Below are 27,947 nucleotides of genomic sequence, written 5' to 3'. Positions count from 1 at the left end.
TGTTAGTTTTTATTTTCTTATTTAAAAGTGTTAATAAAAAGCGTTTATAAGAAGGAAGAGAGTGGGAAGAAATCAAATGGAGATAGAATAAAAAGGACAAGTGAGAGAGACAGAGCCTTTACCTTACTGCTGAATCTATCCACCATCCTCACGTGTGAAATTTATGACCCCCATTGACAATTCTATCCTGCCCCTGTTGCATTAATAATAATAATAATAATAATAATAATAATAATAATAATAATAATTTATTAGATTCTAATGCCACCCCTCTCCGAAGACTCAGAGCGTCTCACAACAAAATACAAAGCACAAATCTAATATTAAAAACAATTATAAAAACCCATTATAAAAAACAGTCGTACCCTCCAATTAAGCCATACATAAAATGAAACAACTAAGGGTCAGTTATGTCCCGCAAGCCTGGTGGCATAGGTGGGTTTTCAATAATTTGCGAAAGGCAAGGAGGGTGGGGGCAGTCCTAGTCTTTGGGGGGAGTTGATTCCAGAGGGCCAGGGCCGCCACAGAGAAGGCTCTTCTCCTGGGGCCTGCCAGACGACACTGTTTTGTCGACGGGACCCGGAGAAGGCCAACTCTGTGGGACCTGATCCATCGCTGGGATTCATGCGGCAGAAGGTGATCCCAAAGTTATTCTGGTCCGAAGCCATGTAGGGCTTTAAAGGTCATAACCAACACTTTGAATTGTGACCAGAAACTGATTAAGGGACTAATGGGATTTTTCAGATTTGATTCCTCCAGCTTGCCTGGCTACCCTTTCTCTCTTTCTTTCTGTACACCATCAACTTCTAGGAATCACATCTGCCAACTGCAGCATTGCAGCAGGAATTTAATTGTTTCAGTTTTTTAAAAAAAACTTGGGTTTATATGCTATTCTAAATGCATGACAATGAATTGCTTACAGTATGATAACATGGTGTATAATGATATAAACAGTCACGTTAGTTAGCAATAGACCCGGTCAGACCAATAACTGAAACAAATGGTCCTACTGCAAGAGCAATTAAAACTGAAGGTCTACCACAAAGCCCCAAATTTAGTTTTATAAGTTTTCAAAACTTTCACAAGGTTGGAGCTGGTGTAATACCAGGGGGAATGCAGTTCCATAGAAATGGGGCAATAACTAAGAAGGCCTACTCTAGCTTTTATGATAACATTCCCCAGGAATAAGAACTCAGAGAAGGTTTTCCTTCCATAACATCAGATGGCCAAGTGCCACTGGGAACAAGTGTGTCTATAAATACTACTACTACTACTACTACTGCTACTACTACTACTACTACTACTACTACTAATAATAATAATTTATTAGATTTGTATGTCGCCCCTCTCCGAGGACCCCTCTCCGAGGATGTCTTGAGTCATAGAAGGTTTTAAGGTGATAGCAGTACCTTGAATTGCATTCAAGAAATAAGTAGTAACTTCTCCAAGAAGTAATGTTATGTGGTTCATCCAAATGACTCCCCCCCCAACTATTCAAGCTATTACATTATCTAGAACAGGTGTCCCCAAACCTGGCAACTTTAAGACTTACGGACTTCAACTCCCAGAATTCAAATTCCGGGAGTTGAAGTCCACAAGTCTTAAAATTGCCAAGTTTGAAGACATCTGGTCTAGAACAACTCTGGTTTTCGGTTGAGAAAAAGCAGCCTTCATAAAAAGCACATTGCAATAGCCGAATCAAGGGGAGACCCATGTATGAGTAACTATGATCCAGAAATTGAGTGAGCCCGGCTACAAGACTCTGTTATATATAAGTTCCTTCCTACAGCCATCTTCCTACAGCCCATTTTGTTCAACTCAAATAGAATGCAGGTTTTAAAAAAATATCCCCAAAGGAGGTGAGACATTACAGCACTTTTATTTAGATTTCTCTCTACTCCCCCTTCCTTTCTATCACTGAAGGGCTGCAAATTTTTTTACTAAACACTGTGGGCATGACTTATTGTGTGGGTGTGGCTTGGTGGTCATGTGACCGGATAGGAGTGGCTTGCTGGCCATGTGACCAGGTGGGAGTGGCTTGACAATCATGTGAACAGGGTTGCTTAACCCCAGGGGATGGGAGTGGCTTACTAACCAAGATAAGTTTTCAAATAGGCACTTGGCCTCTTTTTCAGTTGATCAAGTCACATTATTTGAATAGCCACAAAAAAGGACAAATGATGGATTTTTTGAGGAGCACAGTAACATTTTAAGTTTTGCACTGGAACCCCACAAGGTTCAGTATGATAACAGATTAGGCAAGTAGCTCAATTTTCTTTCATTGCTATAAAAGTTCAGTTCTAGATAATGATTAAAATGGTTAAAGGGTTTATGGGGTAAAAACATACAATTTAATTATTTCCTATTTCAAAAGTAATTAAGGTTCATACGAAGGTATTAGAGAAGGAAGAACAATTTAAAAACCTATTAAGTATTCAATAAATAGTGCATAAAACTTATTACCCCCACTGCAGAAACTCCCTTCCCCAGGGGTGGGGGTGGGCAGCCGCCTATTACTTATTTCTATGCATTATTTGGGCAGAATATCCTGATTTCCAGATTCTTCTGTATTTTATTCTGTAAGTAGGGGATCCTTTCCTGTCATGTGCTATTTCAACCTGTTACTGCATTTCACTGCTGGATTATTTCAACCCCAGGCAGTTGTCTTTATTTCTCCCACTCTTCAGTGTCCACTCTTAAAAAAAAAAAGATCAGCAGAATTATAGCAAATGAAGCTGATTTAATGGGGGGTGGGGGAGAATGACAAGGAAGTTGTGCTTGCATCAGAAATACCCAGCAAATGCTCTCTTGACCCCCATTCCCTGCAGATTACTTAACTTCTCAGATATGTTAAAAATAGGGATTTTGCACATTGTGGGCATAACTTGATGTTGTTGTCTCAAAAAAAAAAAAAGATTGTATTAACAGGCTAAAAATTATTTCAGGAGTTTCATCCATGGGCTGATAAAGGCACCATCAGGAGGACATAGCAGGGGGAAAAAATTTCCCCCAATGTTTGTGCTGTGGTTAGGCACAACTGGAGAATTAAAGGGAATCATTCAGCAACATGACTGTAGAATGAACTGCGCCACAGAATAAACACCAGTTTTTAAAAGCCAGGTTCTCTTCAGTCCTCCCGATAGACTGAACTCCATTTGTTTTGAAAATCTGCATACTGACTTCTTTTACTGGTTCCGTTCTTTTTATTTTAACACATAATACTTGTTTTAGATGTGACTTTTATGTAGCGTGCTGGATATTTGGTTTCTCCCTTCCCTCTCCCACACAATCCCCCCCCAAAAATAACCCTAAAAAAGAGGCCTGGGAGTTCTCTTAAGGAAACACTCACTAAAGGCTACGTTAATGTGATTGGAGATGAAGGAAAAGTCAAGGAAAAATGCAGGCCAAAATACATTTGCTCTGCGGGAGGCTCAGGTGGAGGTGGGGGGTGGCAGCAAAGCTCCCAAGCTGTGCTTTAGTAGCAACAAAAAAATAAAAAAATATTTTTTTTGTAGATTCCAAAGTCTCTTAGTGTAGCAGAGCCATTTTGCAGCCTATAAAGCCTTTTGTTTGAGTAAGGAAATGCAGAGCTGCAAAATTCTCATCTATTGACCTTGACATCTTACTCTCACCTCTGCTAGTTGTTACTGAAGGTAAGGGGCCAGAGAATATCCAGAAAACTGAGAAACAAACAAACAGAAAAGCTGCTATTCACACTATATAGCCTTTAGTTCTGGTGCTACTTTTTGAAGTTGGTTATAACAACATTTGTTCCTTCGTTTACTTGCTAAATATTTAATTAGTGGGGTTGCATAGCATGTCCAAATTCTGATTTATTTCTAGTTGACCAGATTTATATAACTTGTTAAACTAGGAAGGATTGTTTATAAAGCTCAGTAGCTTTAGTGTAATATCTCTTAAGTTAGATAAACTCCCTTCCCTCTCTCTCTCTCTCTCTCTCTCTCATACCAGAGTTACCAGGTATCTGAACAAGCAAAGGAGGACAAAAATAATTGGAAAAGAGGACAATGGGAGAAAAGAGGACACATATTTAAACTTCCTGCATCCAAAACATTAACAAATTGAAAAAAAAAGAAGAGCTAGATCTGCATATAATATGAAATTATTTTTTCCAGCTTCAGAAGCACTGGTGTTTCAATCACAGGAATGTGCTAGAACCAGTTAGGATATTATGGTGTTGTCCATTCCAGGCAGCAATCGAAGCCTGAGAAGGTAACTAACCAAAGTCTCATAGCAAAGCTTGATAACTTACTTTTTTTATATATAAATTATTTTTATTAATTTTTAACAAGTTTAATACACACAACATAAAAACAGTGCATAGTGAAATGTGCCCACCACCCAGACACACACACATTCCCCACCACCAAATCGGGGGTGTTTCTTATACTGTATAGTCCACTTGACCCAAGAGCAATATATCTATTTACATATTATAGAGTGATTCCAATTTATTTCTTATAGCTTGGTCTCGGATTCTGCTCATCATATATCGTCTTACCTTGTCCCACCGTCCCATCAGTTGTCCCAATTCAGTTTCATCATTTATTTATTTATTTATTTATTTGATTTGATTTGTATACCGCCCCTGTCCGCAGACTCGGCCGGCTCACAACAGTAATAAAAACAGCATGTAAATCCAATACTAAAACAGCTAAAAAACCTTTATTTGATAAAACCAAACTACATACAAACACGTATACCATGCATAAATTGTAAAGGCCTAGGGGGAAAGAATATCTCAGTTCCCCCATGCCTGACGGCAGAGGTGGGTTTTAAGGAGCTTACGAAAGGCGAGGAGGGTGGGGGCAGGAGTTGGTTCCAGAGGGCCGGGGCCGCCACAGAGAAAGGCTCTTCCCCTGGGGTCCCCGCCCAAAATTATCTGAATTTATCCTTTTATCCATAATTTCAAATTGAATATGGTCCACCAATTTTGCATTGTCCATTTTGTCGCATCCTTCCAACCCAAAAACCTATTACTGCCTGAGCGTTTTTCCTATTGCTGCTTGTTTTATTTCTCCTAAATTCTCCCATCGCATTACTTTTTAACTAGTACTGCCATTTCCTTAGTGATTGTCCATTGTATATTTAGCATTCCATTTATGTCCTCTTTCACTTTTTGCCAAAATTCCTGCACTATCGGGGCGTTCCCAAAACATATGCATAAACACTCCTTTATCTTGACACCCATGCCAACAATTTCCCTGATTCTTGTATTTTTTAATTTTCCTTACATTTTCTACTATATTTTTCTATCTCTTGTACCTCTACTTGTATCTCCTCAAAGCTTGATAACTTACATTAACATTTATTCGAGATGTTTCCTGCTGTGGAGAAAAGGTGTTCAGAAAAAGCTCGTCAAGCAACTAGACCAGGGGTTTCCAACCATGACAACTTTAAGCCTTTTGGACTTTAACTCCCATAAATTCTGGGAGTTTAAAGTCCACAGGTCTTAAAGTTGCCAAGGTTGGAGACCCCTGAACTAGACAATATTTAATTTCAAGGCTATCCTGTGGGACAGAGGAAGAAAGAAGGACATGTCACATGGTCCTCCTTTTTCCAGACATCTGATAACCTTACTCTCAGCAAACATCTGCAGAAAGCTCTTTAGGCCACATTGACTACCCTAGAACAGTGTTTCCCCAACCTTGGCAACCTGAAGATATCTGGACTTCAACTCCCAGAATTCCCCAGCCAGCGAATGTTGGCTGGGGAATTCTGGGAGTTGAAGTCCAAATATCTTCAAGTTGCCAAGGTTGGGAAACACTGCCCTAGGAGGATGGTAATGTTTTAGTACAGGAATGTGATTTTACTGGTTCTTTTTGACAGCAGGTGATCACATTAAAAAAAACACACACATTTCCTTAACTGAGATTAGTGGCAAGAAAGATACATATACAGCCAATGTGATCCACTTGTTCTTAAATGGTGAAAAAAGATTTGCTGCAAAAGATTGCTAAAACTCTTTTCTCTATTAAATAAACATGAATAATATGAACTATGGTCAACCCTCACAATTGTGAAATATGGCTTATCTCAAAGCAAATGACTGAAGGCAGTGTGGTAAGCAGCCTTTGCCCAGCTGACAACTGTCTTCAATTTTTCCTTTGCAACTTATTTGTTGCATGGAACCTGCCTCCCACCGTTGCATTCAAGTAGCGTGCTTGAATAAATAAATATTTATTCCTATCACCACCCACCTCAATGACTCTGGACAGGTTATAAAATACTGCTCAAAAAATAAAGGGAACACTCAAATAACACTCTCTACATGGAGCTACCATTGAAAAGTGTTCAGAAACTTCAGATCGTGCAGAGAGCAATCATGGGCTTCCCTAAATATGCCCATGTCACACCAACACTCCGCAGTCTGCATTGGTTGCCGATCAGTTTCCGATCACAATTCAAAGTGTTGGTTATGACCTATAGAGTCCTTCATGGCATTGGACCAGAATATCTCCGGGACCACCTGCTGCCGCACGAATCTCAGCGACTGATTAGGTCCCACAGAGTTGGCCTTCTCCGGGTCCTGTCGTCTAAACAATGTCGTTTGGTGGGACCCAGGGGAAGAACCTTCTCTGTGGTGGCCCCGACCCTCTGGAACCAACTCCCCCCAGAAATCAGAATTGCCCCTATCCTCCTCGCCTTTCATAAGCTCCTTAAAACCCACCTCTGTCATCAGGCATGGGGGAATTGAGATATTCCTTTCCCTCCAGGCCTATACAATTTATGCATGGTATGTTTTTGTGTATGTTTGGTTTTTTAATAAGGGTTTTTAATTATTTTAATATTAGATTTGTCATATGGTGTTTTATTATTGTTGTTAGCCGCCCCGAGTCAACGGAGAGGGATGGCATACAAATAAAAAATAAATAAATAAATAATAAATAAATAAATAAGAAATAAGAAAGAAAGAAAGAAAGAAAGAAAGAAAGAAAGAAAGAAATATTCTCATTGAATACTTTGTTCTGTACAAAGTTAAATGTGCACAACAGCATGTGAAATTAATTGTCCATCAGTGTTGCTTCCTAAGTGGACAGTTTGATTTCACAGAAGTTTGATTTACTTGGAGTTATATTGTGTTGTTTAAGTGTTCCCTTTATTTATTTATTTTGAGCAGTGTATAATATATGTGAAATAGGTTGCTACCAGTAAATTGGTCAAATCTGTTATGCATAGCACAGAAGCAGCTGTCTTCATGATTAGCTATTTAAAATTTGGGCCATTAACAAACAGGGTTGTAAGTGGACTGAAGTTAATATGCAGCTAAATAGACACTAGGCAATCTTCCTGTATCTAATGTCCTCTGCAAATGTAGAATAGAATAGAATATGTAGAACTATAAATACCATAATTTTCAAGATGCATTAGCTGGCACTGATCATACACATATAAAAGAAAGCAGCTCTTTTTGAAACATCTAAACTGAAATTAGGTCCATGGTGCTAGAGAGGTGATTTAATCCTCCATTTATTTGACTGAAATTATAAGAGTGGCAGAGCCTTTGGGGGAGAGTTAAAAGAGAAATCACCCTAAAACGTTTATGCAGCCATAAGTGGCCTAAGTCTGAACCACCATTGTTGGTTTAGAATTCACCACTTGAATTTCGTTGAACTTATCTAACACCATGCAAGTTCTAACCTTTAGTTTAAGATGATTCCTGTGGACAGGCATGATTAACAATACAGTGTTCCCTCGATTTTCGCGGGGGATGCGTTCCGAAATCCAAAATTTAAAAACAATCGTATCAGTTCAATCATACAAAATATATCTCATTTCGTTGACCAGGGGGCTGAGACCTAATTGCCCCAAGCTTGACGACATAGGTGAGTCTTAAGACTCTTACGGAAGGCAAGGAGGGTGGAGGCAGTGCGAATCTCCAGGGGGAGCTGATTCCAGAGGGCCGGGCCCCCCACAGAGAAGGCTCTTCCCCTAGACCCCACCAAGCGACATTGTCTGGCTGATAGGACATGGAGAAGGCCAACTCTGTGGGACCTAATCAGTCACTAGGATTCCTACGGCAGAAGGTGGTCCCGCAATAAATAATAATAATAATAATAATAATAATAATAATAATAATAATTATTATTATTATTATTATTATTATTATTATTATTTAGATTTGTATGCCGCCCCTCTCCGAAGACTTGGGGAGGCTCACAAAGACTCGGTGTGGCTCACAATTGTATTTTATCTTAGGATAGATATGTGTTTATCCCAGGCATGTTTAAATTCAGTTACTGTGGATTTACCAACCATGTCTGCTGGAAGTTTGTTCCAAGCATTTACTACTCTTTCAGTAAAATAATATTTTCTCACGTTACTTCTAATTTCCCCCCCAACTAACCTCAGATTGTGCCCCCTTATTCTTGTGTTCACTTTCCCATTAAAAACACTTCTCTCTCCTGAACCTTATTTAACCCTTTAACATATTTAAATATTCCGATCATGTCCCCCCTTTTCCTTCTGTCCTCCAGACTATACAGATTGAGTTCATTAAGTCTTTCCTGATAAGTTTTATGCTTAAGACCTTCCACCATTCTTGTAGCCCATCTTTGGACCCGTTCAATTTTGTCAATATCATTTTGTACGTGAGGTCTACAGAACTGAACACAGTATTCCAAATGTGGTCTCACCAGCACTCTATATAGCGGAATCACAGGGTCTGCCATTTGGATTTCAACAGAAATGCTGGTCCACAAGGGAGGCACAATTCCCAGATTTAACACAATAGCACTATTTGATGGAAGGAGACACATGCATGCCCTCTCTTCTACTTGGAATCGTGATGTTTTGTAGTGATACCTGAGCCTTCAACTCTAAGAATTTAGCTAGAAATAATCTTTCCAAAGCATTATCTCAGTATGGTTTCAGGAATTCTAAGGAACAGCAGGCAAACAGCATTATCAGCAAAATGAGTTCCCCCCTCCCTTTCTGTTTGTGCTATCTATTATTCTAAGGTACTCTGGTACTGCTGTCCATCCAAGGTCAGTAAAATGAGGACCCAGATTGTTGGGGGCAATATGCAAACAATGCTGCTACATTGTTAACAGCTCAGAATGTGTCATAAAGCTCTATGGATGGTATACAAACCTAAATTGCTAATTTGTGGTTAAATCTGACCAATTACTCCCGTTTAGAGACGAGGATGTTTTAATGGTAATTAGCGGTAATTCTGTTGATAGCTCTACAGCAGTGTTTCCCAACCTTGGCAACTTGCAACTTGCGAATGCTGGCTGGGGAATTCTGGGAGTTGAAGTCCAGGTATCTTCAAGTTGCCAAGGTTGGGAAACACTGCTTTACAGCAAAGGAAAATATAGTGGTATTTAAGTGTACATTTAGATTTATACCAAAGTTTTCTTCAAGTAGCTCTGAGTCGTTTACATAATACTCTCTTTCCCAATTTAATATTCAGGACAATCACCCTGTGAAATAAACTGGGATAACAGGTAGGAAAAGTCCTGAAGAAATCCAATGAGTTTCTATGGCTGAAGATGGCCTTACTCCTGGGTCGCCTGAACCTGTCCAGCTACACGAGCCTTCGCCATTCAAGCTTGGGAACGGTGAAGGCCAGCAGGCTTAGTTTATAGCAGTGGTTCTCAACCTTTCTAATGCCGCGACCCCTTAATACAGTTCCTCATCTTGTGGTGACCCCCAACTATAAGTTTAGCGCCAATTCTTCCATCAGATCTTTAAGCTGATTGGCAAGAGGTCAGAGGGACACCCCCCCTGTAAACGCCTGATTGGTTGGATTGTAACAATATGTTCCGAGATGCCAGAATAGAAGCTTTAGTTGCTAACACCCTTGGAAATTTGTCTTTTCCCATGGTCTTAGGCGACCCCTGTGAAATGGTCATTCGACCCCCAAAGGGGTCCCGACCCCAAGGTTGAGAACCACTGGTTTATAGCATCTTAAATAATCCCCAATACTGACCTGATATGGGGATGCTTCATCCTCTGTAGCAAGCAGTGTGGATTGTACAGGGAAGGCAAAAGAAAAAGAGAACATTATGAGTAAAAGGAAAGAAAGAAATGTAAAGCACACTTTTTCTTTGACACCATAGGTCAGCGATGGCAAACCTTTTTTTCCTCGGGTGCCAAAAGAGCGTGGGCGTGTGCTATCGCACATGCCCGAGTGCCCACACCCATAATTCAATGCCTGGGGAGGCGGGAACCGCTTCCCCTGCCCTCCGGAGGCCCTCTGGAGGCCAAAAGTGGCCTGTTTCCCAACTTCTGTTAGGCCCAGTAGGTTCATGTTTTGTCCTCCCCCAGGTTCCAAAGGCTTTTCTGGAAGCCAAAAACGCCCTCCCAGAGCCTCTATGTGAGCCAAAAATCAGCTGGCCAGCACACGCACACATGTTGGAACTGAGCTAGGGCAACGGCTCGCATGCCAGCAGATATGGCTCCGCATGCTACCTCTGGCACCCATGCCATAATAATAATAATAATAATAATAATAATAATAATAATAATAATAATAATAATAGGTAATAATAATAATAATAATAATAATAATAATAATAATAATAATAATTTATTAGATTTGTATGCCGTCCCTCTCAGAAGACTCGGGGTGGCTCACAACAACAATAATAACAATGTTACAATGGAAACAAATCTAATATTAAAAAACATGTAGAAAAACCCATAATTGAAAAACCATGGAACACACCCATACTATACATAAAATGTAAAAGCCTGGGGGAGATGTCTCAATTCTCCCATGCCTGGCGATACAGGTGGGTCTTAAATAATTTGCGAAAGACAAGGAGGATGGGGGAAGTTTTAATCTCTGGTGGGAGTTGATTCCATAGCTTCACCATCACTGCCATAGGTCCAAAAGATAAAAATGATGGTTTTTGACTATGTTTATACAGATAGTCTTTGACTTACAACCACAACTGAAGCTAGAATTTCTAAGCAAAGTGGCTGTTAAGTGAGTCACGTCTGATTTTACAACCTTTTCTTCCACAGTTAGGTGAATCACCACCGTTATTAAGTGAATCATATGCTTGTTAAGGGAAGCTGGCTTCCCCCCACTGATTGCATTTAATAATAATAATAATAATAATAATAATAATAATAATAATAATAACAACAATAATAATTATTATTATTATTTATTAGATTTGTATGCTGCCCCTCTCCAAAGACTTGTGAGAAGATGGCTTGGAAGCCAGCTACAACCATCATAAATACATCCTGGTGGCCAGAGGTGGGCTACTAAGGTGGAACGGTGACTTGGGCTCACCCCCGTGGCTCTGAGTGCTAGCAATTCTGCTACTGCACCTGGGCAGGTAGGGAAATCGTGCACAGTGTGTCCGCGTGCAATTTCGCTACCTGCCCGGATGCAGTAGCATAATTGCACTGGACTCCGCTAGCACTCAGAGCCACGGGGGCAAGCACACGTCACCGTTCCACTTTAGCAGCCCACCTCTGGTGGTTGCAAAGGATTCAAATTCTGATTACGTAACCGTGGAGAATGCTGTAAGAGATGTTAAGTGCAAGGACCAGTTGCCAGCCACTTATTTATTTATTTTTATTTTATTTATTTATTTATTTTGTCCAATACATAATACACATTGAAGAGAATAAATATGTAGTAATATAAATAAAGAAAAGAATAGAAGAAAAGATATAAAAGTATAGGTGAACATATTTGAAAGGAAGAAAAGATAAATGAGATAAGGAGAGACAATTGGACAGGGGACAGAAGGCACACTGGTGCACATGCACGCCCCTTACTGACCTCTAAGGAACCTCGAGAGGTCAATCGTGGATAGTCTAAGGGAAAAATGTTGGGGGTTAGGGGTTGACACTACTGAGTCAGGTAATGAGTTCCACGCTTCGACAACTGGGTTGCTGAAGTCATATTTTTTACAGTCAAGTTTGGAGCGGTTAATATTAAGTTTGAATCTGTTGCGTGTTCTTGTGTTGTTGCTGTTGAAGCTGAAGTAGTCATTGACAGGTAGAACGTTGCAGCATATGATCTTGTGGGCAATACTTAGATCGTGTTTTAGGCGATGTAGTTCTAAGCTTTCTAGACCTAGGATTGATAGTCTGCTTTCGTAGGGTATTCTGTTTCGAATGGAGGAGTGAAGGGCTCTTCTGGTGAAGTATCTTTGGACATTTTCAAGGGTGTTGATGTCCAAGATGTGGTGTGGATTCCAGACAGATGAACTGTATTCAAGGATGGGTCTGGCAAAAGTACTTTCAGTGCTTCTGTAACTTTGAACGCTCGCTAAACTAATGATTTACCAAACTTGGTGTACCAAACTCGCACTGGTGTTGTAGCTTCGTTCATTTCCATAGCTAAGCAGCTGGGCTGATGGTTTCTTCCAATGTAACTATTTCAAGGCGACACCACATGCCAATTATTTGAGTGAACGCCTCCACATAGGCAGTTACTTTTGGTAATATTTATATATGTGTGTTTATATATCCATACAGTGAACATTCATAGCCAGGAGTAGAATTGTCTCAGCTGCACCATGAGGAGCCAATTATACTTGTGACTTGGTTGCTGCAAAGAATTTCTCCTCCCACCATTAGATTCAACTACTTACAGAGGCTAAATGTTAATTTGTGTTTAATAACCACTTGGTTAAATGCATTCCTTGCAGCATGGAAGCAGAATGGAAGCACATGTGTTTAGCTGTTAAGCATGTGATCCATTAAGGAACTCACCCACAAATGGACTAAAATCAGTATCCAGCTAAATAAATAAAGGGTTTTAAAAAAAACCCTTCTCCCTCCCCTCACCCCATAGGATACATAGAGTGGTTTTGGGGGGAGCATTTCTATCACTAATATATGACATTTGTGATCAAATAACTGCTTAGGTGCAACAAGGGGAGGGCAGGTGAGTTTAGAGACCCTGTCTCCTTGTGTAGCTCTGAAGTGGTAGTTTGCCAATCTCTTCACAAGAAAGAAAAGTACTGTATTGCCCACACAGTGAAAAGCCACACTTTTAACACCCAACTCTTAAATATGAAACATAGCCAACGAACTGCAAGCAAATTCAGTTGAAATTAAGGTAAAAAATAAACTGTTTATTCATTCCCGTGTCTCAATAAATCTCTTAGACAAACAAACTTTGCTGGAAAAAGCATCAAGGAATGCTCCTTGGGAGAAAGCACGCTATGGAATAGGGTAAGGTCTGTTCTGAACACCATGACCACCTTTCCCTGTGCAACAGCAGGGCTATTGTTCAGAGAAGGGCTATAGAACAGTGTTTCCCAACCTTAGCAACTTGAAGATATCTGGACTTCAACTCCCAGAATTCCCCAGACAGCATTTGCTGGCTGGGGAATTCTGGGAGTTGAAGTCCAAATATCTTCAAGTTGCCAAGGTTGGGAAACACTGCTATAGAAGATACCCTTCCTGGTTCCTGGAACTAAACTTTCAGAAGAAGGAAGGAAGGAATGAAGGAAGGAAGGAAGGAAGGAAGGAAGGAAGGAAGGAAGGAAGGAAGGAAGGAAGGAAGGAAGGAAGGAAAGGAAAGGAAGGAAGGAAATAAAAACCTCCAGGGATAAACTTTATTGAAAAAAAATATTCATTCTGCTAGGAGAAGTTGTTTTAGTGAGTAGGAGGAGAGAAAATGCTTGCATGTGCATAGCTCTTTTTCTCTCTCATTTTTTTTTTCAAATATCATTTTGGCCAAGGTTTGGCAGCAGAAACATATTCACAATGTTAATCTCATTGGCTCCCAAAGGGCTTACTAGTAGGAATTCACTGTTACTACAGTCACAATGAGCTAAAGCCAAAATCATGGCCGATTTTGCACCACACGTTTAACTAAATGTAAAATAAAAAAATAACATGAATCCAAGACTCTTCTTACTTGTCATGCTAAGCAATGAAACTAGTGAAGGGACAAACTGACAGGTAAACCAATATAATATCATGCACCCTGGAACAAAAGTTTTGAGCTGGCAATGCATAATCTGGAAGGGAGTTTTATAGGATTGGTGGGCAGCAAAATAAAAATGCCATTTGTGTGTGGATGTTAAAACAAAGAGGTGAAAATCCATACTTGGGATGATTAGAAAAGGGGTTTATTTTTTTCCCCTGGAAGTTTTTATTGTATTTTTATCATTAAACAACTACACATAACTATGCTCATTTACATACCATTTACATACCACGACATTCAAATTCCAATACTGTATACTCCATACATTTTAGCTATACACTTCAATTCTTTTTAATGTTGTCTCTTCCTTTTCTGTTTTTCTGTTTTTCTATTCTCAACTTCTTCCTTATTGCATAGTATTCCTCATTTATTTGTTCTTTCAATTCAATTGTTAATTTGTCAATTTTGGCACAATTAAATGTTTTTTTTATTACTAAACTTTTAGAAGGTTCGTTTTTCTCCAGCATTACACAAACTCTATTCTTGCTGCTGTTGTTATATATAAAATGATGTATTTTGTTCTTTTGTTATATTCCCTTTTAATAATCCCTAGCAAAAATAACTCCAGGGTGTATTCTATCTGAAATTCTGTTATTTCTTGTGCCCACCTATTATTTTTTTCCCCACTATTTTTTTTTTCCTGAACATAACCACCATGTATGATAGAAGGTACCTTGTTTTTGACCATATTTCCAACAATTTGGTTCCAGGTTTGGGTAAATCTTCGCTAATCTAGAAGGTATCAAGTACCAGCGATAGAACATTTTATATTGATTCCCTTTGTTACTTTGCCGATTTTGTTATTTTGTAATTTCTGTTCCAGAATTCCCAAGTTGCTGTAGCTATTGTAATTATATGAAGGTTGCCAAGTGCCTGAATTTTGATCATGTGAATCAGTGTTCCCTCTAATTTTTTGGGGGGGTGGGCGGAAAAGTATAGTGTCTGAGCGGCAGTCCCTTCGGGACTGGGCGGCACAGAAATAATAAATAAATAAATAAATAAACAAACAAACAAATAAAAAACCCACCCTGTTTTGCCTCAGAGAATTTCAAAATAAATACTGTACTGTGTGTCTATAACAGTGAGCTCATAATAGGGCAACTCTATCAATATCAAAATGCCACTTAAATAGTTGAGCTAGTTTCAAACTAGATTTTGATTTTCTTTCTCTCTTCCTTACTCCCATTCTTTTTCTTTCTCTTTTCCTTCCTCTCTTTTTTCTATCTGTTTCTCTCTCTTCCTCTCTTCCTCTCTCTCTCCTTCCCTCTCACTCTTTCCCTCTCGGCTTCTGGGCAGGTTTGGAAAACTCTGAGTTGATGACGATTTTTAAGTGAGCGATTGCTCACTGCTCAGCTTAGAGGGAACTATGCATGTGATATGGGCATGCTGCAATGGTTATAAGTGTGAGGACTGATGATAGGTCACTTTTTTCATGTTAATTTTTTCTGGTAATATACCCAACATGAATATCTCTGGTTTTAGTTCTATACTTTGTTTCAACATTTTTTTCCCATCCATGTTTGAATCCAACTCCAATTTAACAAGGAAGATACATATTTAATTGGTCATGTGATCACAGCAGCTAGACTTGCATTTGCACAAAAATGGAAAGGAACAAAAATTCCCTCTGAAAGAGAAGCGATTAAGAAAATTTTGGACTGTGCAGAAATGAATAGTCAGACAATGAAAATTACTGACAAGGAAGACACAGAATATTATTAAGTATAGATGAAATGTTATGATTGGATAGAAAATGAATATAATACAGGGAATATCTGTAGAAGACTTTAGAGTTGTAGATGCAAAAAAGGGCAGTCAAAATGATTATGGGACTGGAGCAACTCTTCCTTATTGAAAGACCAAAGCAATTAGAGTTCTTTTAGCTTGTTGTGGTTCCGTCTGAGGCCCCTCCGGGAACGGCTGACCTTCTGTCGGTTTCCAGCTCAGAGGGAGAGGCTGAGGAACAGGAGGTGCAGACAGACGAGGAGGAGGAATCCCAGGCTGAAGAAGAGGGAGGACAGCCAGAGTCCCACCAGGGGGAGCTCTCCCCAGCAAGCAGCCTGGATTCCTTAGAGGAAAGTGCACAAGCCATAATTGATCTGCGACAACGAAGAGCTACTCAGAGACGGAATCAATTGGCTAAATACTTTCAGCATTAAAGTGGCAACAGCTGGGTTTGGGTGTGGTGCTCTTGGGAAAGGCTAAAAGGCAGACCCACCCTTCCTGGCTTGTGGAGTTTTATCTTTGAGAGTCGTGGGACCTGACTGTGAACTTTGGCATCTTGGAATCCTGGTTTGTGCCTTTGACTATTGAAACCTTGGGGGGGGGGGGGGGGGTGCCAGCAAGAAGCTTGCTGTATTGTCTGGACATCAGGACCCTGCTGTACCGTATTATATCCTGTCTGTTGGGAAGAACAGGTTTTCCTCTGTGCTTATTTTTTCCAGTTATAAAATACTTTTGGCTTTTACCAGAGTGTCTGGCTGTTTTTTCCAGTTGGTGTTGAGGTCTGGGGGAACCCAGACAGAACATAGCTTAGGGAAAAAAAGGATAATCGGAGACATGAGAGATGTATATAAAATTATGTATACCACAATAATGTGAAAAAAGAAGTATTGCTGTACAATCAGTTTGGAACTCAAGATCACTCCCTCCCTCTAAATATTGGAAGATTCAGAATCAAGAAAATGAAATGCATATTTATATTGTGCATAGTGAAGCTGTGGAATAGACGCTAGCAGCTTTGATAATAGCAACCTATTTGGATGTTTTTTGAATAGGAACTAAATGGTTTTGTGGACTTTCACACTACCAATGGCTAGAAGTAGATGTTTAAAGTAGCTGTTCCGAAGCAAGGAAACTTCCCCAAAATAATTGAGCAAGAAACTGATGAATTCACATACATTAAAAGATTTGAAGCCATCTCAGAAGATTTTATGAAATATAATGGACTTGTAATACTTCATAATTGACTCTTGATAATGTATTTATAATATGCCCTGCATGTAACCTGCATACATATAACCACCTTTTACCTCCCACCTTTTATTGCCCTCCAACACATCCCAATTTAATTCCTATATCAAATTAGCCCTTCAATGGATCGGATTAAATGATCTATGGTTCACAAGTGCTTTTGCTTCTTAATAAAATGTATTAGTCTGAAAAGGTGCTATCAGACTCCTTCCGATTAATGGCCACTAGCAGTAATACAGGTGGCTATTTACAACATCTTGAATTACAGTTGGTATGCCTGAAATATTGGTTGCTGCAAAGCAACATTAGGATAATCATTCCAAACTGAATCCAGTGGGCAATTATAATATTTGACATGGTGCTAGATAAGGTGATCTATAGCCTGATCCAAGGGGGCTCTTCTTATGTTCATGCTGGCTCCTCTATGGCCTGTTAACCAAGTTAGCACATTGCACAAATGCAGGATTCTGGCTTTGCTTGCCAGAGAATGAAGCCATTAAAAACTAAATGGAGCCACAGCTTTGTTCCCTGTTATTTCAGGCAGACAATGCCAAACCCCCATGTTTCAATTTCACGCTAGGCTTTGCTAAATAAGCTCTGTGTACCCATTCACAAGCCAGGGACACAAGAAAATATGCCCCTTACTGAACTAATGAAAGGAGAGGCATCTCAAATCACTTTACCTTTGCAACTTATGAAATAATTTTCAGAAATGTAGTTTCCATTTATGACACATTTGACAGGTGGATTAAAACCAGGGCCACGCTTGAAGGTTCGATTTAATTGATTTCTTTTTTGCTAAAATCCTATGCACAGGAATATTCTCAACTAATGGTCATCACCTGATTATAGCTAGCTAAGGATCATTAGACACAAGGAAGGGCTAGATTTAGGGTTTTTTGTGGCTATGTATGGATTCTAGCCTGCTTCTTTTTTTTTACTCTTCCTCCTGATTCTACCAATCCTTCTTCTACAACATTATTCCATATGGGACTAAGAGCATTAACTAATTTTACATAGAAATTGTAGTGTTGCTGATAAACAAGATGCTCCTAAATGTTTTTTGTAAATACAATAATCAAACAACCCCAGAAGAAAATATCAAAATCTAGAGTTGAAAGAATTGAATTTAGTTTCTCTCATGAAGATACTGGAAATGAGCCTTTGATTAAAAGAAAAATAATTGTATGACATTTCTTTTCAACACTGTTCTGTCCCTGGCATTTCCTGGTAAAGAGCTTTCGGGATCAGAAAAAAAACATGCATAAGATTCTGGGTGCAAGCCAATCCAGAAGTGACAAGGATAGATCAATATTTTTCAAACTCATCAACTCCTAGAATTTCCCAGCAATATGCTAGATGGGCTAACATTTTAACCTGCTACTGCACCTGGTACTGTATCAATGCTTATTTTGTTCCTATAGTCCCCACAACCCTCTCTTCCTTTCTTCAGGTTGGATATATATAAAAAAAGACTCACCGGGAGAGGAAGTTTCTGAAAGCTGGAAAAGCAAAGCTGGAGTTGGTCTCCGACGACGGATCTAGAAGAGAAATCAAACAGAAGTTTTGTTTTACTTCTTGCAACAAGAGATGAGAGAAATATGGAGGAACAATCATTGCTTATTTATTTATTTATTTATTTATTTATTTATTTATTTATTTATTTATTTATTTATTTAGTTAGTTAGTTAGTTAGTTAGTTAGTTAGTTAGTTAGTTAGTCCAATACATAATACACATTGAAGAGAATAGATATGTAATAATATAAGTAAAGAAAAGAATAGAAGAAAAGATATAAAAGTATAGGTGAACATATTTGAAAGGAAGAAAAGATAAATGAGATAAGGAGAGGCAATTGGACAGGGGACATAAGGCACACTGGTGCACTTATGCACGCCCCTTACTGACCTCTAAGGAACCTGGAGAGGTCAATCGTGGATAGTCTAAGGCAGTGTTTCCCAACCAGTGTGCTGCGGCACACTAGTGTGCCGCAAGACATGGTCAGGTGTGCCGTGAAGAAGGAAGCTCAGAGAGGGGGGAGAGAGAAAAAGAGAAAGCAAAAAGAGAGAGAGAGAGAGAGAGAAAGAGAAAGAAAGAGAGATAGCAAGAGAGACAGAGAGAAAGAAAGAGATAGCAAGAGAGAGAGAGAGAAAGAAAGAGATAGCAAGAGAGAGAGAAAGAAAGAGATAGCAAGATAGAGTGAGAAAGAGAGAGAGATAGCAAGAGAGAAAGATAGCAAGAGAGACAGAGAGAAAGAAAGAGATAGCAAGAGAGACAGAGAGAAAGAGAGAGAGGCAGAGAGAGAGATAGCAAGAGACAGAGAAAGAGAGAGAAAGCAATAGAGAGAAAGAAAGCAAGAGAGAGAGCAAGAGGGGGGAAGGAGGGAGAGAGAAAGCAAAAAAGAGAGGAAGGAAGAGAGAAAGAGGGATGGAGAGAAAGAATGGAAGAAAGGAAGAGAGAGAGGGAGGGAGAGAGAAATAGAGCGAAAGGGAAGAAGAGAGATTTTTTTTTGTCTAAATTTTTTTTAGCGCCCCCCCCCCCCCCCCCCCCCTGGCTCAATGTTCCCCAGGATTTTGAAAATATGAATAATGTGCCGTGGCTCAAAAAAGGTTGGGAAACACTGGTCTAAGGGGAAAATGTTGGGGGTTAGGGGTTGACTTCTCCATCCCTATTGTTTTTCCAGGAGAAAAGAATAACAGATGCCTGTGTAAGATTGTTTGGAATCTGTGATTGATCACATTTTTCTGTTCTGAAATCAACTGACCAGCATTGTTCCATGATCTTACAACTTGTGGGACACAATTAAGATGTTGCTTTCAGAGTGCCTTTCCATTCCACCAGGAACATCAGCCATCACAAGAAAAAAGGATTGTGTAGTTCCCAGTGCCAAAATTCCATGACTGTAACTCCTTGTGCCATATTCATGCCTTGAACACACAGCCATGGCCTAAAGCATTGGAGGAAGCATCCAGTAGCTGCATAGTTGGATTAAGGGTATCCCTTTTATGCCAGAGGATTTGAGTTGCTGATCTCATTAGCAATCCAGAGAAGAGGGGGGGAAATGGAGCGTGAGAATCAGAAAAAGACTTCCAGTTCAATTGTTACTATCTTTCTGTTGTTCCTGAGGATTGGAGAATGGCCAATCCACAAGAAGGGCAGTAGAGAAGAAGCTAGTAACTACAGTCCAGTTAGCTTGACATCAGTTGCAGTTAAAATGATGGAGACTCTACTCAAAAATAGGATAAATCAGCACCTGAAAACCAATAACTTATTGGACACAAACCAGCATAGCTTTACTGAAGGCAAATCATGTCAGACTAATCTCATTGATTTCTTTGACTATGTCACAAAGGTGTTGGATGAAGGTGGTGCTGTGGATATTGTCTATCTGGACGTCAGCAAAGCCTTTGATACGGTTCTGCATAAAGAGCTGATAGATAAATTAGTGAAGATTGGACTTAATTTCTGGATAGTTCGGTGGATTTGCAACTGGCTGAAGTGTAGACATCAGAGGGTTGTTGTTAATGTTGAGTATTCTGAGCAGGGACTGGTTACAAGGGGTGTGCCACAAGGGTCTGTTCTGGGTCCTATTGTTTTTAATATATTTGTGAGTGACATAGGAGAAGGTTTGGTAGGGAAAGTTTGTCTATTTGCCGATGACTCTAAAGTGTGCAATAGGGTTGATATTCCTGGAGGCATCTGCAATATGGCAAATGATTTAGCAATTGAAACTGCAGTTTCCAAATGTAAAATAATGCACTTGGGGGAAAGGAATCCTCAATCAGAGTATTGTATTGGCAGTTCTGTGTTAGCAAAAACTTCAGAGGAGAAGGATTTAGGGGTAGTGATTTCTGACAGTCTCAAAATGGGTGAACAATGTGGTCAGGCGATAGGGAAAGCAAGTAGAATGCTTGGCTGCATAGCTAGAGGTATAACAAGCAGGAAGAAGGATATTGTGATCCCGCTATATAGAGCACTGGTGAGACCACATTTAGAATACTGTGTTCAGTTCTGGAGACCTCACCTACAAAAAGATATTGACAAAATTGAACGGGTCTAAAGACGGGCTACAAGAATGGTGGAAGGTCTTAAGCATAAGACCTATCAGGAAAGGCTTAATGAGCTCAATCTATATAGTCTGGAGGACAGAAGGAAAAGGGGGGACATGATCAAAACATTTAAATACTGTATGTTAAAGGGTTAAATAAGGTTCAGGAGGGAAGTGTTTTTAATAGGAAAGTGAACACAAGAACAAGGGGACACAATCTGAGGTTACTTGAGAGAAAGATCAGAAGCAACATGACAAAATATTATTTTACTGAAAGAGTAGTAGATCCTTGGAACAAACTTCCAGCAGACGTGGTCCCCTTATACATACCCAGCCTGCTGCTAAAAATACCCTCAAACTCCCTTAGAAGCCATGGCACTGTTGGTGATGGCGTTGATTCCAGTCAACCCCATGCCGAGGGTCTCAAACCACTCCAAGCTGAATGGGCTTGGAAGGGAGCTCTGACCACTGTCAGCCTGAGGGGACCACTGAAATTCTTGAATTACACCCGGAAGGTACCACAGCCGGTGACTGAAATGTGGTTGCTTTTGTAGTCAGTTAGCCTCAGCTCTTGGTGCTGCAATGGTTTCTTCTGGCCCCCCAGAATTGCTTTTTGCAGCGCAGCCCATGATACTGTTCTGTCGGGCTCTCTGGTAGAATCCTCCCGAAAATTCACAGATACAAATTTCAGACACACACATGTTTGAAAATTCAAAACAATGTGCTTTATACGGAAAATTCAAATAAACTAAGCCCTCTTTTTGGATAGCAAAGAGCACTCGTCTCCAAACAAACTGGTAATATGTACAAGTCCCTTATCAGTTCTGAGATACTTAGCTTGCAGCTGTGAGGCAATTCACAGTCCTTCTTCTTCCACAAAGTGAAACACACTTTGCTGTGGTATAGGTTCAAAGCGAGGAAAAATCAGCACACAAAGGTCGAAGTCAGCAAGGCAGGCATGAAACACAACGATCAGATAAACCTCCACAATGGCCGAACCCACAAGCTGCTATTTATAGCAGCCTCACTAATTACAACAGCCCCACCCAACCTCAGGTGGCCTCATTTTCTTTGATAATAATCTCTCAGTTGTTGCTGCCTATGCATCGCTCTCCGCATGCGTGGCTGTATCATTAACTCTTGTTCCAAATCCAAGGAGGAGCTAGATAATTGATCTCCTTCTGAGCTGTCTGCCACACTCTCCTCCTCCCTGTCACTCATGTCATCTTGGTCAGAGGAGCCTTCATCAGCAGATTCCACTGGGAGCAAAACAGACCTGCAGCATGTGGATGTCTCCCCCACATCCACAGTCCTTGGGGCAGGAGCTGGGCCAGAGCTAACCACAACAGATACGACGGTGAGAGATGATCCAGTGTTGATCTCCATGCTGCATGGTGGCCCCTCGAGCAAGATGGTGATTCACAGCTTCTTTTAGTGTGCTGTGGTTGCTTGCCGGATTGTTGTTTGGCAGATCTCATCATGTTGCCCCAGTTAGTTTTGTCTTTTCTGCCAACCACTGTGTTGAGTCTGCTTGGCATAGCTAGGCTTGCTCAGTGCTTGTCATGTTGCCTGTGGTGAAGGCAACTTGGTGGGGCAGACTCTTGCTAGATGACCACAACAGTCACATCACTGAAGATGGCCTCATTGTATCGGCAATTGGTGCAGTGATGATGCCTCCACAGTTGGCACATGGTGGAAGTCTGTCACATATGCCACTCCACATTTTTTGTAATCGAAGGCGGCAACCTTCCTCATTGCTGTCAGGTGAGAAGTCTCATGCTGAACTCTCATGATACATGCTGTCTGCCTTTCATGTGCTTTTTGGACTGCTTGATTGTGGTAGCGCCTTACTCAACCTAGTGGACACCTCAGCTGCCCTGGCCTCATCCAGTGCAATCTGGAGTGTGAGGGTTGTCTTTGAAAGTAACCTCCATTGGAGGTTTAATGTCCTGAATTCCGCAGATCACTCAGTTGAGCAGTAGCTCATCTAGATCGTGGAACTCACAATGGGCAGTAGTCTTGCGCAGTGCGGCAATATATTCGTTAATAGACTCTCCCTCCTTCTGGTTCCACAGACTGAAGGTGTGCCACCACATGAATTGGGAGGATTTAGGTCTGGAGAATTGTCTATAGGGCAGTCCAGGTGACTGTCTGGACCGCCATTGGTTCAGCAAGTGCCTGGGTCATCTCAAACAAGTGTGTGCCATAGTAGCTCAGGAAGAGCACTCATTTATGGTTGTCCGATAGCCCAAGGAGTCATTTGCCTCTATGAAGCATTCAAATATACGAGCCGGGGTGCCACAGCAGGTAGAGTGCTGTACTGCAGGCCACTGAAGCTGACTGTAGATCTGAAGGTCAGCGATTCAAATCTCATCACCGGCTCAAGGTTGACTTCATCCTTCCATCCTTCCGAGGTGGGTAAAATGAGGACCCAGATTGTGGGGCCAATAGGCTGGCTCTGTTAAAAAGTGCTATTGCTAACATATTGTAAGCCGCCCTGAGTCTAAGGAGAAGGGCGGCATAAAAATTGAATATATAATTAATTGATTGATTGATTGATTGATAGACAGACAGACAAACAAACAAACAAAGTGGGTCATGTTGGTGTCAGTGCTCCCATGCTGGGTTGAAGTGACTCGGCAGGGCATGTGTCATCATGTCAGCTGAGTTGGTGCTTTAGAAAGGCTGTTTGTCAAAGACTTACTGCCCCAGCTGGATTGCAAGGTTGTCGAGCTCTTTTCTGGCTCATCTGCCTTCCAATCCCACCTTTGTCACCAGTGTTAGAGAGGGTGAATGGAAGAGGCAGACAGAAGTGGCTTCAAAACACTAGCTCTTTAATTGGCAACTATTTACAACCCAGCAAAGGCTAGCCCTTTTATAGGCTGCTGCCAGACAATCTAGCCAATCAGCAGTCAGTATTTTCCCTCCAGAATGGAGGATCTAACTGAAGGCTATGTGCTTCAGTCAGAGAATATAACAGTATTCAGCCAGTTCAGACTGGTTCAGGTGACTCCATAACAGAAATTTGAACTAGTTTGCCAACTGGCAAATGCATCTTCTTGTTGGCCCCAGCCCCGTCTGCCCAGATGCTTGCTCACTGCTCTGAAGGCAGCTGGACTGTGGTGTCCCTTTAAGATACTTCAAAATGGAGGAAAGGGGAGGACCATAAAGGGACAGGATGCAGGAGCTGCCTTTTCTGCCAGTTATGTGGGTGCGGCTGGGGGAGGGGAGGAATCATGTGATTGAGTGGGATTGGTCCAACTCGATGTCACTCACAGCAAGGTGCTGTCCCACCAAGCCACACTCACAGAACCAGTAATAGAAAAATTCTGAATCCCACCATTGATATGGAGAGATATGGAGGGTTTAGCCACATTACTCCACAGACTAACTTGCTTTCTTGGCTGCCATTTTATGAGAATGTTTCTAACAAGTTTTCAAACCCCCCAATATTTGCCTGGCCTTATTTTATCCCAGTAAAATCTGTTTTCAGGTGGATGTTAAATATCAAAGATAACCATCAAATTCTTTCAATGGAAGGTGTTTAGAGATCCAATTTGGGCGATTTCACAGTGATGTCATATTCTGGTAGCTAGGCCTCTGAAGAGTTAACGAGTAGCCTGGGTCCTTATAAGCCTTTCTGAGGCAACCATTGAGTTTCTCCTGCCAGACATACCTACCTTGCAGGCCTGGTACTCTGTGTTTCCAGACCAGTCTACCTGTTCTTGCTCTTCTCAGGTTTATTTTGAACAAGCAGCTATAATGCACTGCCTGGAAATATGAGGGGGCATAAATATTTTTTTTACCCAGTAAGTAATTTAAGACAAAGGCATCAAAGAGGAGATGGGTGAGAGACTCCATTTGTTCTGGCCTCAAGCTTGTTTAAATGACAGTCTGTTTTGAAAACACTTGGTAAACCTGGAACCAAATATTTCCCTACAACTGGCTCATGTTCATCCAACAAATTATTTCAGCTGCTGTGTATACTGTTTTTATTGTAATGTGTTTCTGTTTTAATTGCAGGATATTTTTAAATTGTAAGCTGCCCAGAATCACTGATTGAGATAGATGGATACAGAAATTAAATAAAGAATAAATAAACTTACTTAAACAAGTCAGAATACAGAACTAGTGGTGAAATTTATACACTTTGCTAAGCTTCGCTATTTTTAATCTTGTGAAGTTAGAATTTGGTTTTTTTATTGTGCTGTTTACTACGTTCTACAAAATCGTCCTGCTTGGTGAGTTTATGATTCAATGAGTTGATCCATAAACTCACTAAACCTAATTTAGTAACCAAGTTCAGCATATTACATGAATACAACTACCAGGCTGTTTTGAGCAAAGCACTCAGCCCATTTAGCAGCCTAGATGTTAGATCTATTTTAGCTATCTTCTGACTCTACCTTAAACAGCCTATGCACCAAAGCTAGAGAATGGGGCGGGAATCCAACTGTCAGGCCTTCAAATATAGAAAAAAAATAAAGCATTTTGACATTGTGTGCACTTTTTACCCAATTCTTTACAAATTTGGCATCCTTGTTCCTATGTTCCTGTGTGTATGTATTTATCAGTGAGGGACAATATATGCTCAGTCTTTATTGATTGGGTGCAGATACCTTAACATACCTGAATTTATTTCACAGCAACTAGTGTCTTCTACCACCCTACTGTTCTTTCTCTCTGCAGAGTTGCATATCGTATTCAGTCATAAAGTGGGGTGGGTGGTTTAGCTTAATTTATAACGATGGTTTATACTTTAGCACAATGTTTGAGTCCAGTTCTAACAGGTAAAGTTAAGCTAGTGTGATGTTGCAACTATGGTAGATCAGTGAGTGTATGAATAATTAGTTCCATAGATAACGTAATGATTAATATTGTTTGCATGACAGCCAATGATAAGGCATGAACTCAGCATGTTCCTAAAAACAGACCTTAGATTCTATTGTTCTTCTAATATGCAAATTCTACTATTTCAAATCTATGCACATTCAAATTATTTATATTTTGCAGAAGGACAACCTTGATCTAAAAATCATATCTTTGTTATAGGAAGACCAGGACCCAAAAGAACCTCAAAATTGAATCCTTGACCCCTGGGCTTTGGTCACAATACTGTATATCTTCCTTAATGTCCATATTTGTGATATAGCAATTTCACTAGAAAACAAATTTCTGATATAGTGACTTCTTCAATGATGACCGGGGTGTAATGGGGATTTAATATAATATAGAGATTATCAGGCTGAGGAATTAAGAATGATGCATTTATTACAAAAGAGGTGAGACAATTTTTTCAAGGCATTTTTCACCATTTGGTGTGAATATCTACTCAGGAATCATAGAGATCACATTAGCAAGTGTGAAGAGAGTTTGCATCAGACGTGAGAATTAACAAATAAGAGGTTTCTAACTGTAAAAATTTTTGAGCAGGTGAAGACTTTAGATGGTTGACTGTACATAATTATGATAGATTTGCCTCTGCACATCTTATAAGAAAAGATCTTGCATCCAGTTGTGACCAATATCGACCTATACAGTTTATTAATTATATGTACTATTACAAAAGAAAGTAGTACTGTATTTTTCCCATACTTTCTATTCATGGAAGTTTTCTGACATGCATTCACAGATCTTTCTGTGACTTTATATACAGTATTTCAGTGCTACACAAATATAAAAAACCATATGGTGTTAAGAAATGTAATATATTGAGCAATGTATTATTTATTTACTTGATTGCATTTACAATTGTATAACCCCCTGGGAAAAAAAGCTTCCAAAAGTAACTTATAAGTTAAACAATACAATAAAACCAATTAGAAAGTAAATAAGAACATTCAGAGAATATGGTATAAAAGAAAACTAAGCATTTGAGAACATAAAGGAATGATTTGGAAGGAAGTCCAAAACAGTTTCTGGAGATCTTGTTTTATCTCCGTGGGCCAATGCTTTGGAAACCCACAGTTGGTAACTTTAATTGAAATCCCAATGATTTTAGTCTGGTTCTAAGTCACTCAAGTGCCCTTGCATGTGTGTGTAAGTTTGTATTTAAGCAACAGTCAGTGCACTGGGTGTGCTTCTATGCCTAATGAATAGAAAGACTTCAGAGAAGAAACTCCTCAGAAGAAGGAAAGGAAAGGAAATTGACCATTGTTATTTCCCCAGCTTATTTCCACGCCTCGCACCCCTCCCTTCGCTGGCCCCCTCGCAATTGCTCCTTCCTTACCATTTCCACAGCACGAGGGTCCAACTGGCTGGGCGGCGCGCTCGCAGGTACCGAAAACTGGATTTTCTTCCGCTCCTTGGGGTCCATCACGAAGTCCGGGAGTCAGGCGGCCTCCTACTTCCCAACAGACAAACTCTCCCTCTGTATTCCCTCCCTCTGCCTTTGCCTCTTTTCAGTCCCCCCGGGATCCCGTTAGCGGCAAGAGCTGCCCGCTGCCAACTTCCTGCGCTGCAAAAGCAACTGAAGGTGGCAGAGCTCAGCTCTCCTTCATGGCTGCGTTAGGGGAGGCTGGAGGTAGCGATGGGAGGGCAGGCGAAGAGGAGGCGGCAGGAATGGGGGAGAGGAGGGGAGGGGAGCTTGGTCTCTTGCCAGCTGCCGCCTGAATTATTGAGTCCTCCTGAGGACGCAGGTAGGCATCAGGACGTCTGGTTCCTAAGAAGCTCTCATCTGGACGCCTATTAAAATGACGCCACTCAAAAGAGATCAGTAGCTGCCCGTCATAGCCGGTTCCGAAGAGCAGGAGAGCGCCGTGGGAGGGAAAAGTTAATCAAGAAATTGTGGCTTTCTTGGAAAAAGTCTTCATCAAGCCCCAGATCTTTCTTTCGCTGTCCTGCCCTCCTAGCAAAGTGCCCCCCCACCTGTTCTTTAGGTTTCATTTCCCCGGAGATTAATAATTGTGTTGCAAGACATTTGAAATAATAAACAACCAATAGAGTTCAGCTGGAAGGGACCCAATGCATTCCAATCCTGACAACATTAAGA

General features: G+C 40.5%; 1 protein-coding gene across 3 annotated transcripts in view; it reads right to left on the bottom strand.

Annotated features, from left to right (window-relative positions):
- Positions 1-27,468, bottom strand: part of PPP1R1B (protein phosphatase 1 regulatory inhibitor subunit 1B) — a 103,395-nt gene extending 75,927 nt beyond the window's left edge. For 2 of the 3 annotated variants that reach the window (XM_070728993.1, XM_070728992.1), the window contains exons 1-3: positions 27,186-27,363; positions 18,390-18,450; positions 9,956-9,978 (exon numbers count right to left, since the gene is read on the bottom strand). In XM_070728993.1, the coding sequence (XP_070585094.1) occupies positions 9,956-9,978; positions 18,390-18,450; positions 27,186-27,272 (171 nt within the window). In that variant the 5' untranslated portion in view covers positions 27,273-27,363. Of the gene's footprint in view, positions 1-9,955; positions 9,979-18,389; positions 18,451-27,185 lie in introns of all 3 variants that reach the window. The other variant, XM_070728991.1, reaches the window with a different exon arrangement.
- Between the last annotated feature and the right edge of the window lie 479 nt (positions 27,469-27,947).

This window comes from Erythrolamprus reginae, chromosome Z (genome assembly GCF_031021105.1).
Source record: "Erythrolamprus reginae isolate rEryReg1 chromosome Z, rEryReg1.hap1, whole genome shotgun sequence".
Classification (NCBI taxonomy): domain Eukaryota; kingdom Metazoa; phylum Chordata; class Lepidosauria; order Squamata; family Dipsadidae; genus Erythrolamprus; species Erythrolamprus reginae.
This window is presented reverse-complemented; position numbering and strand designations above follow the sequence as displayed.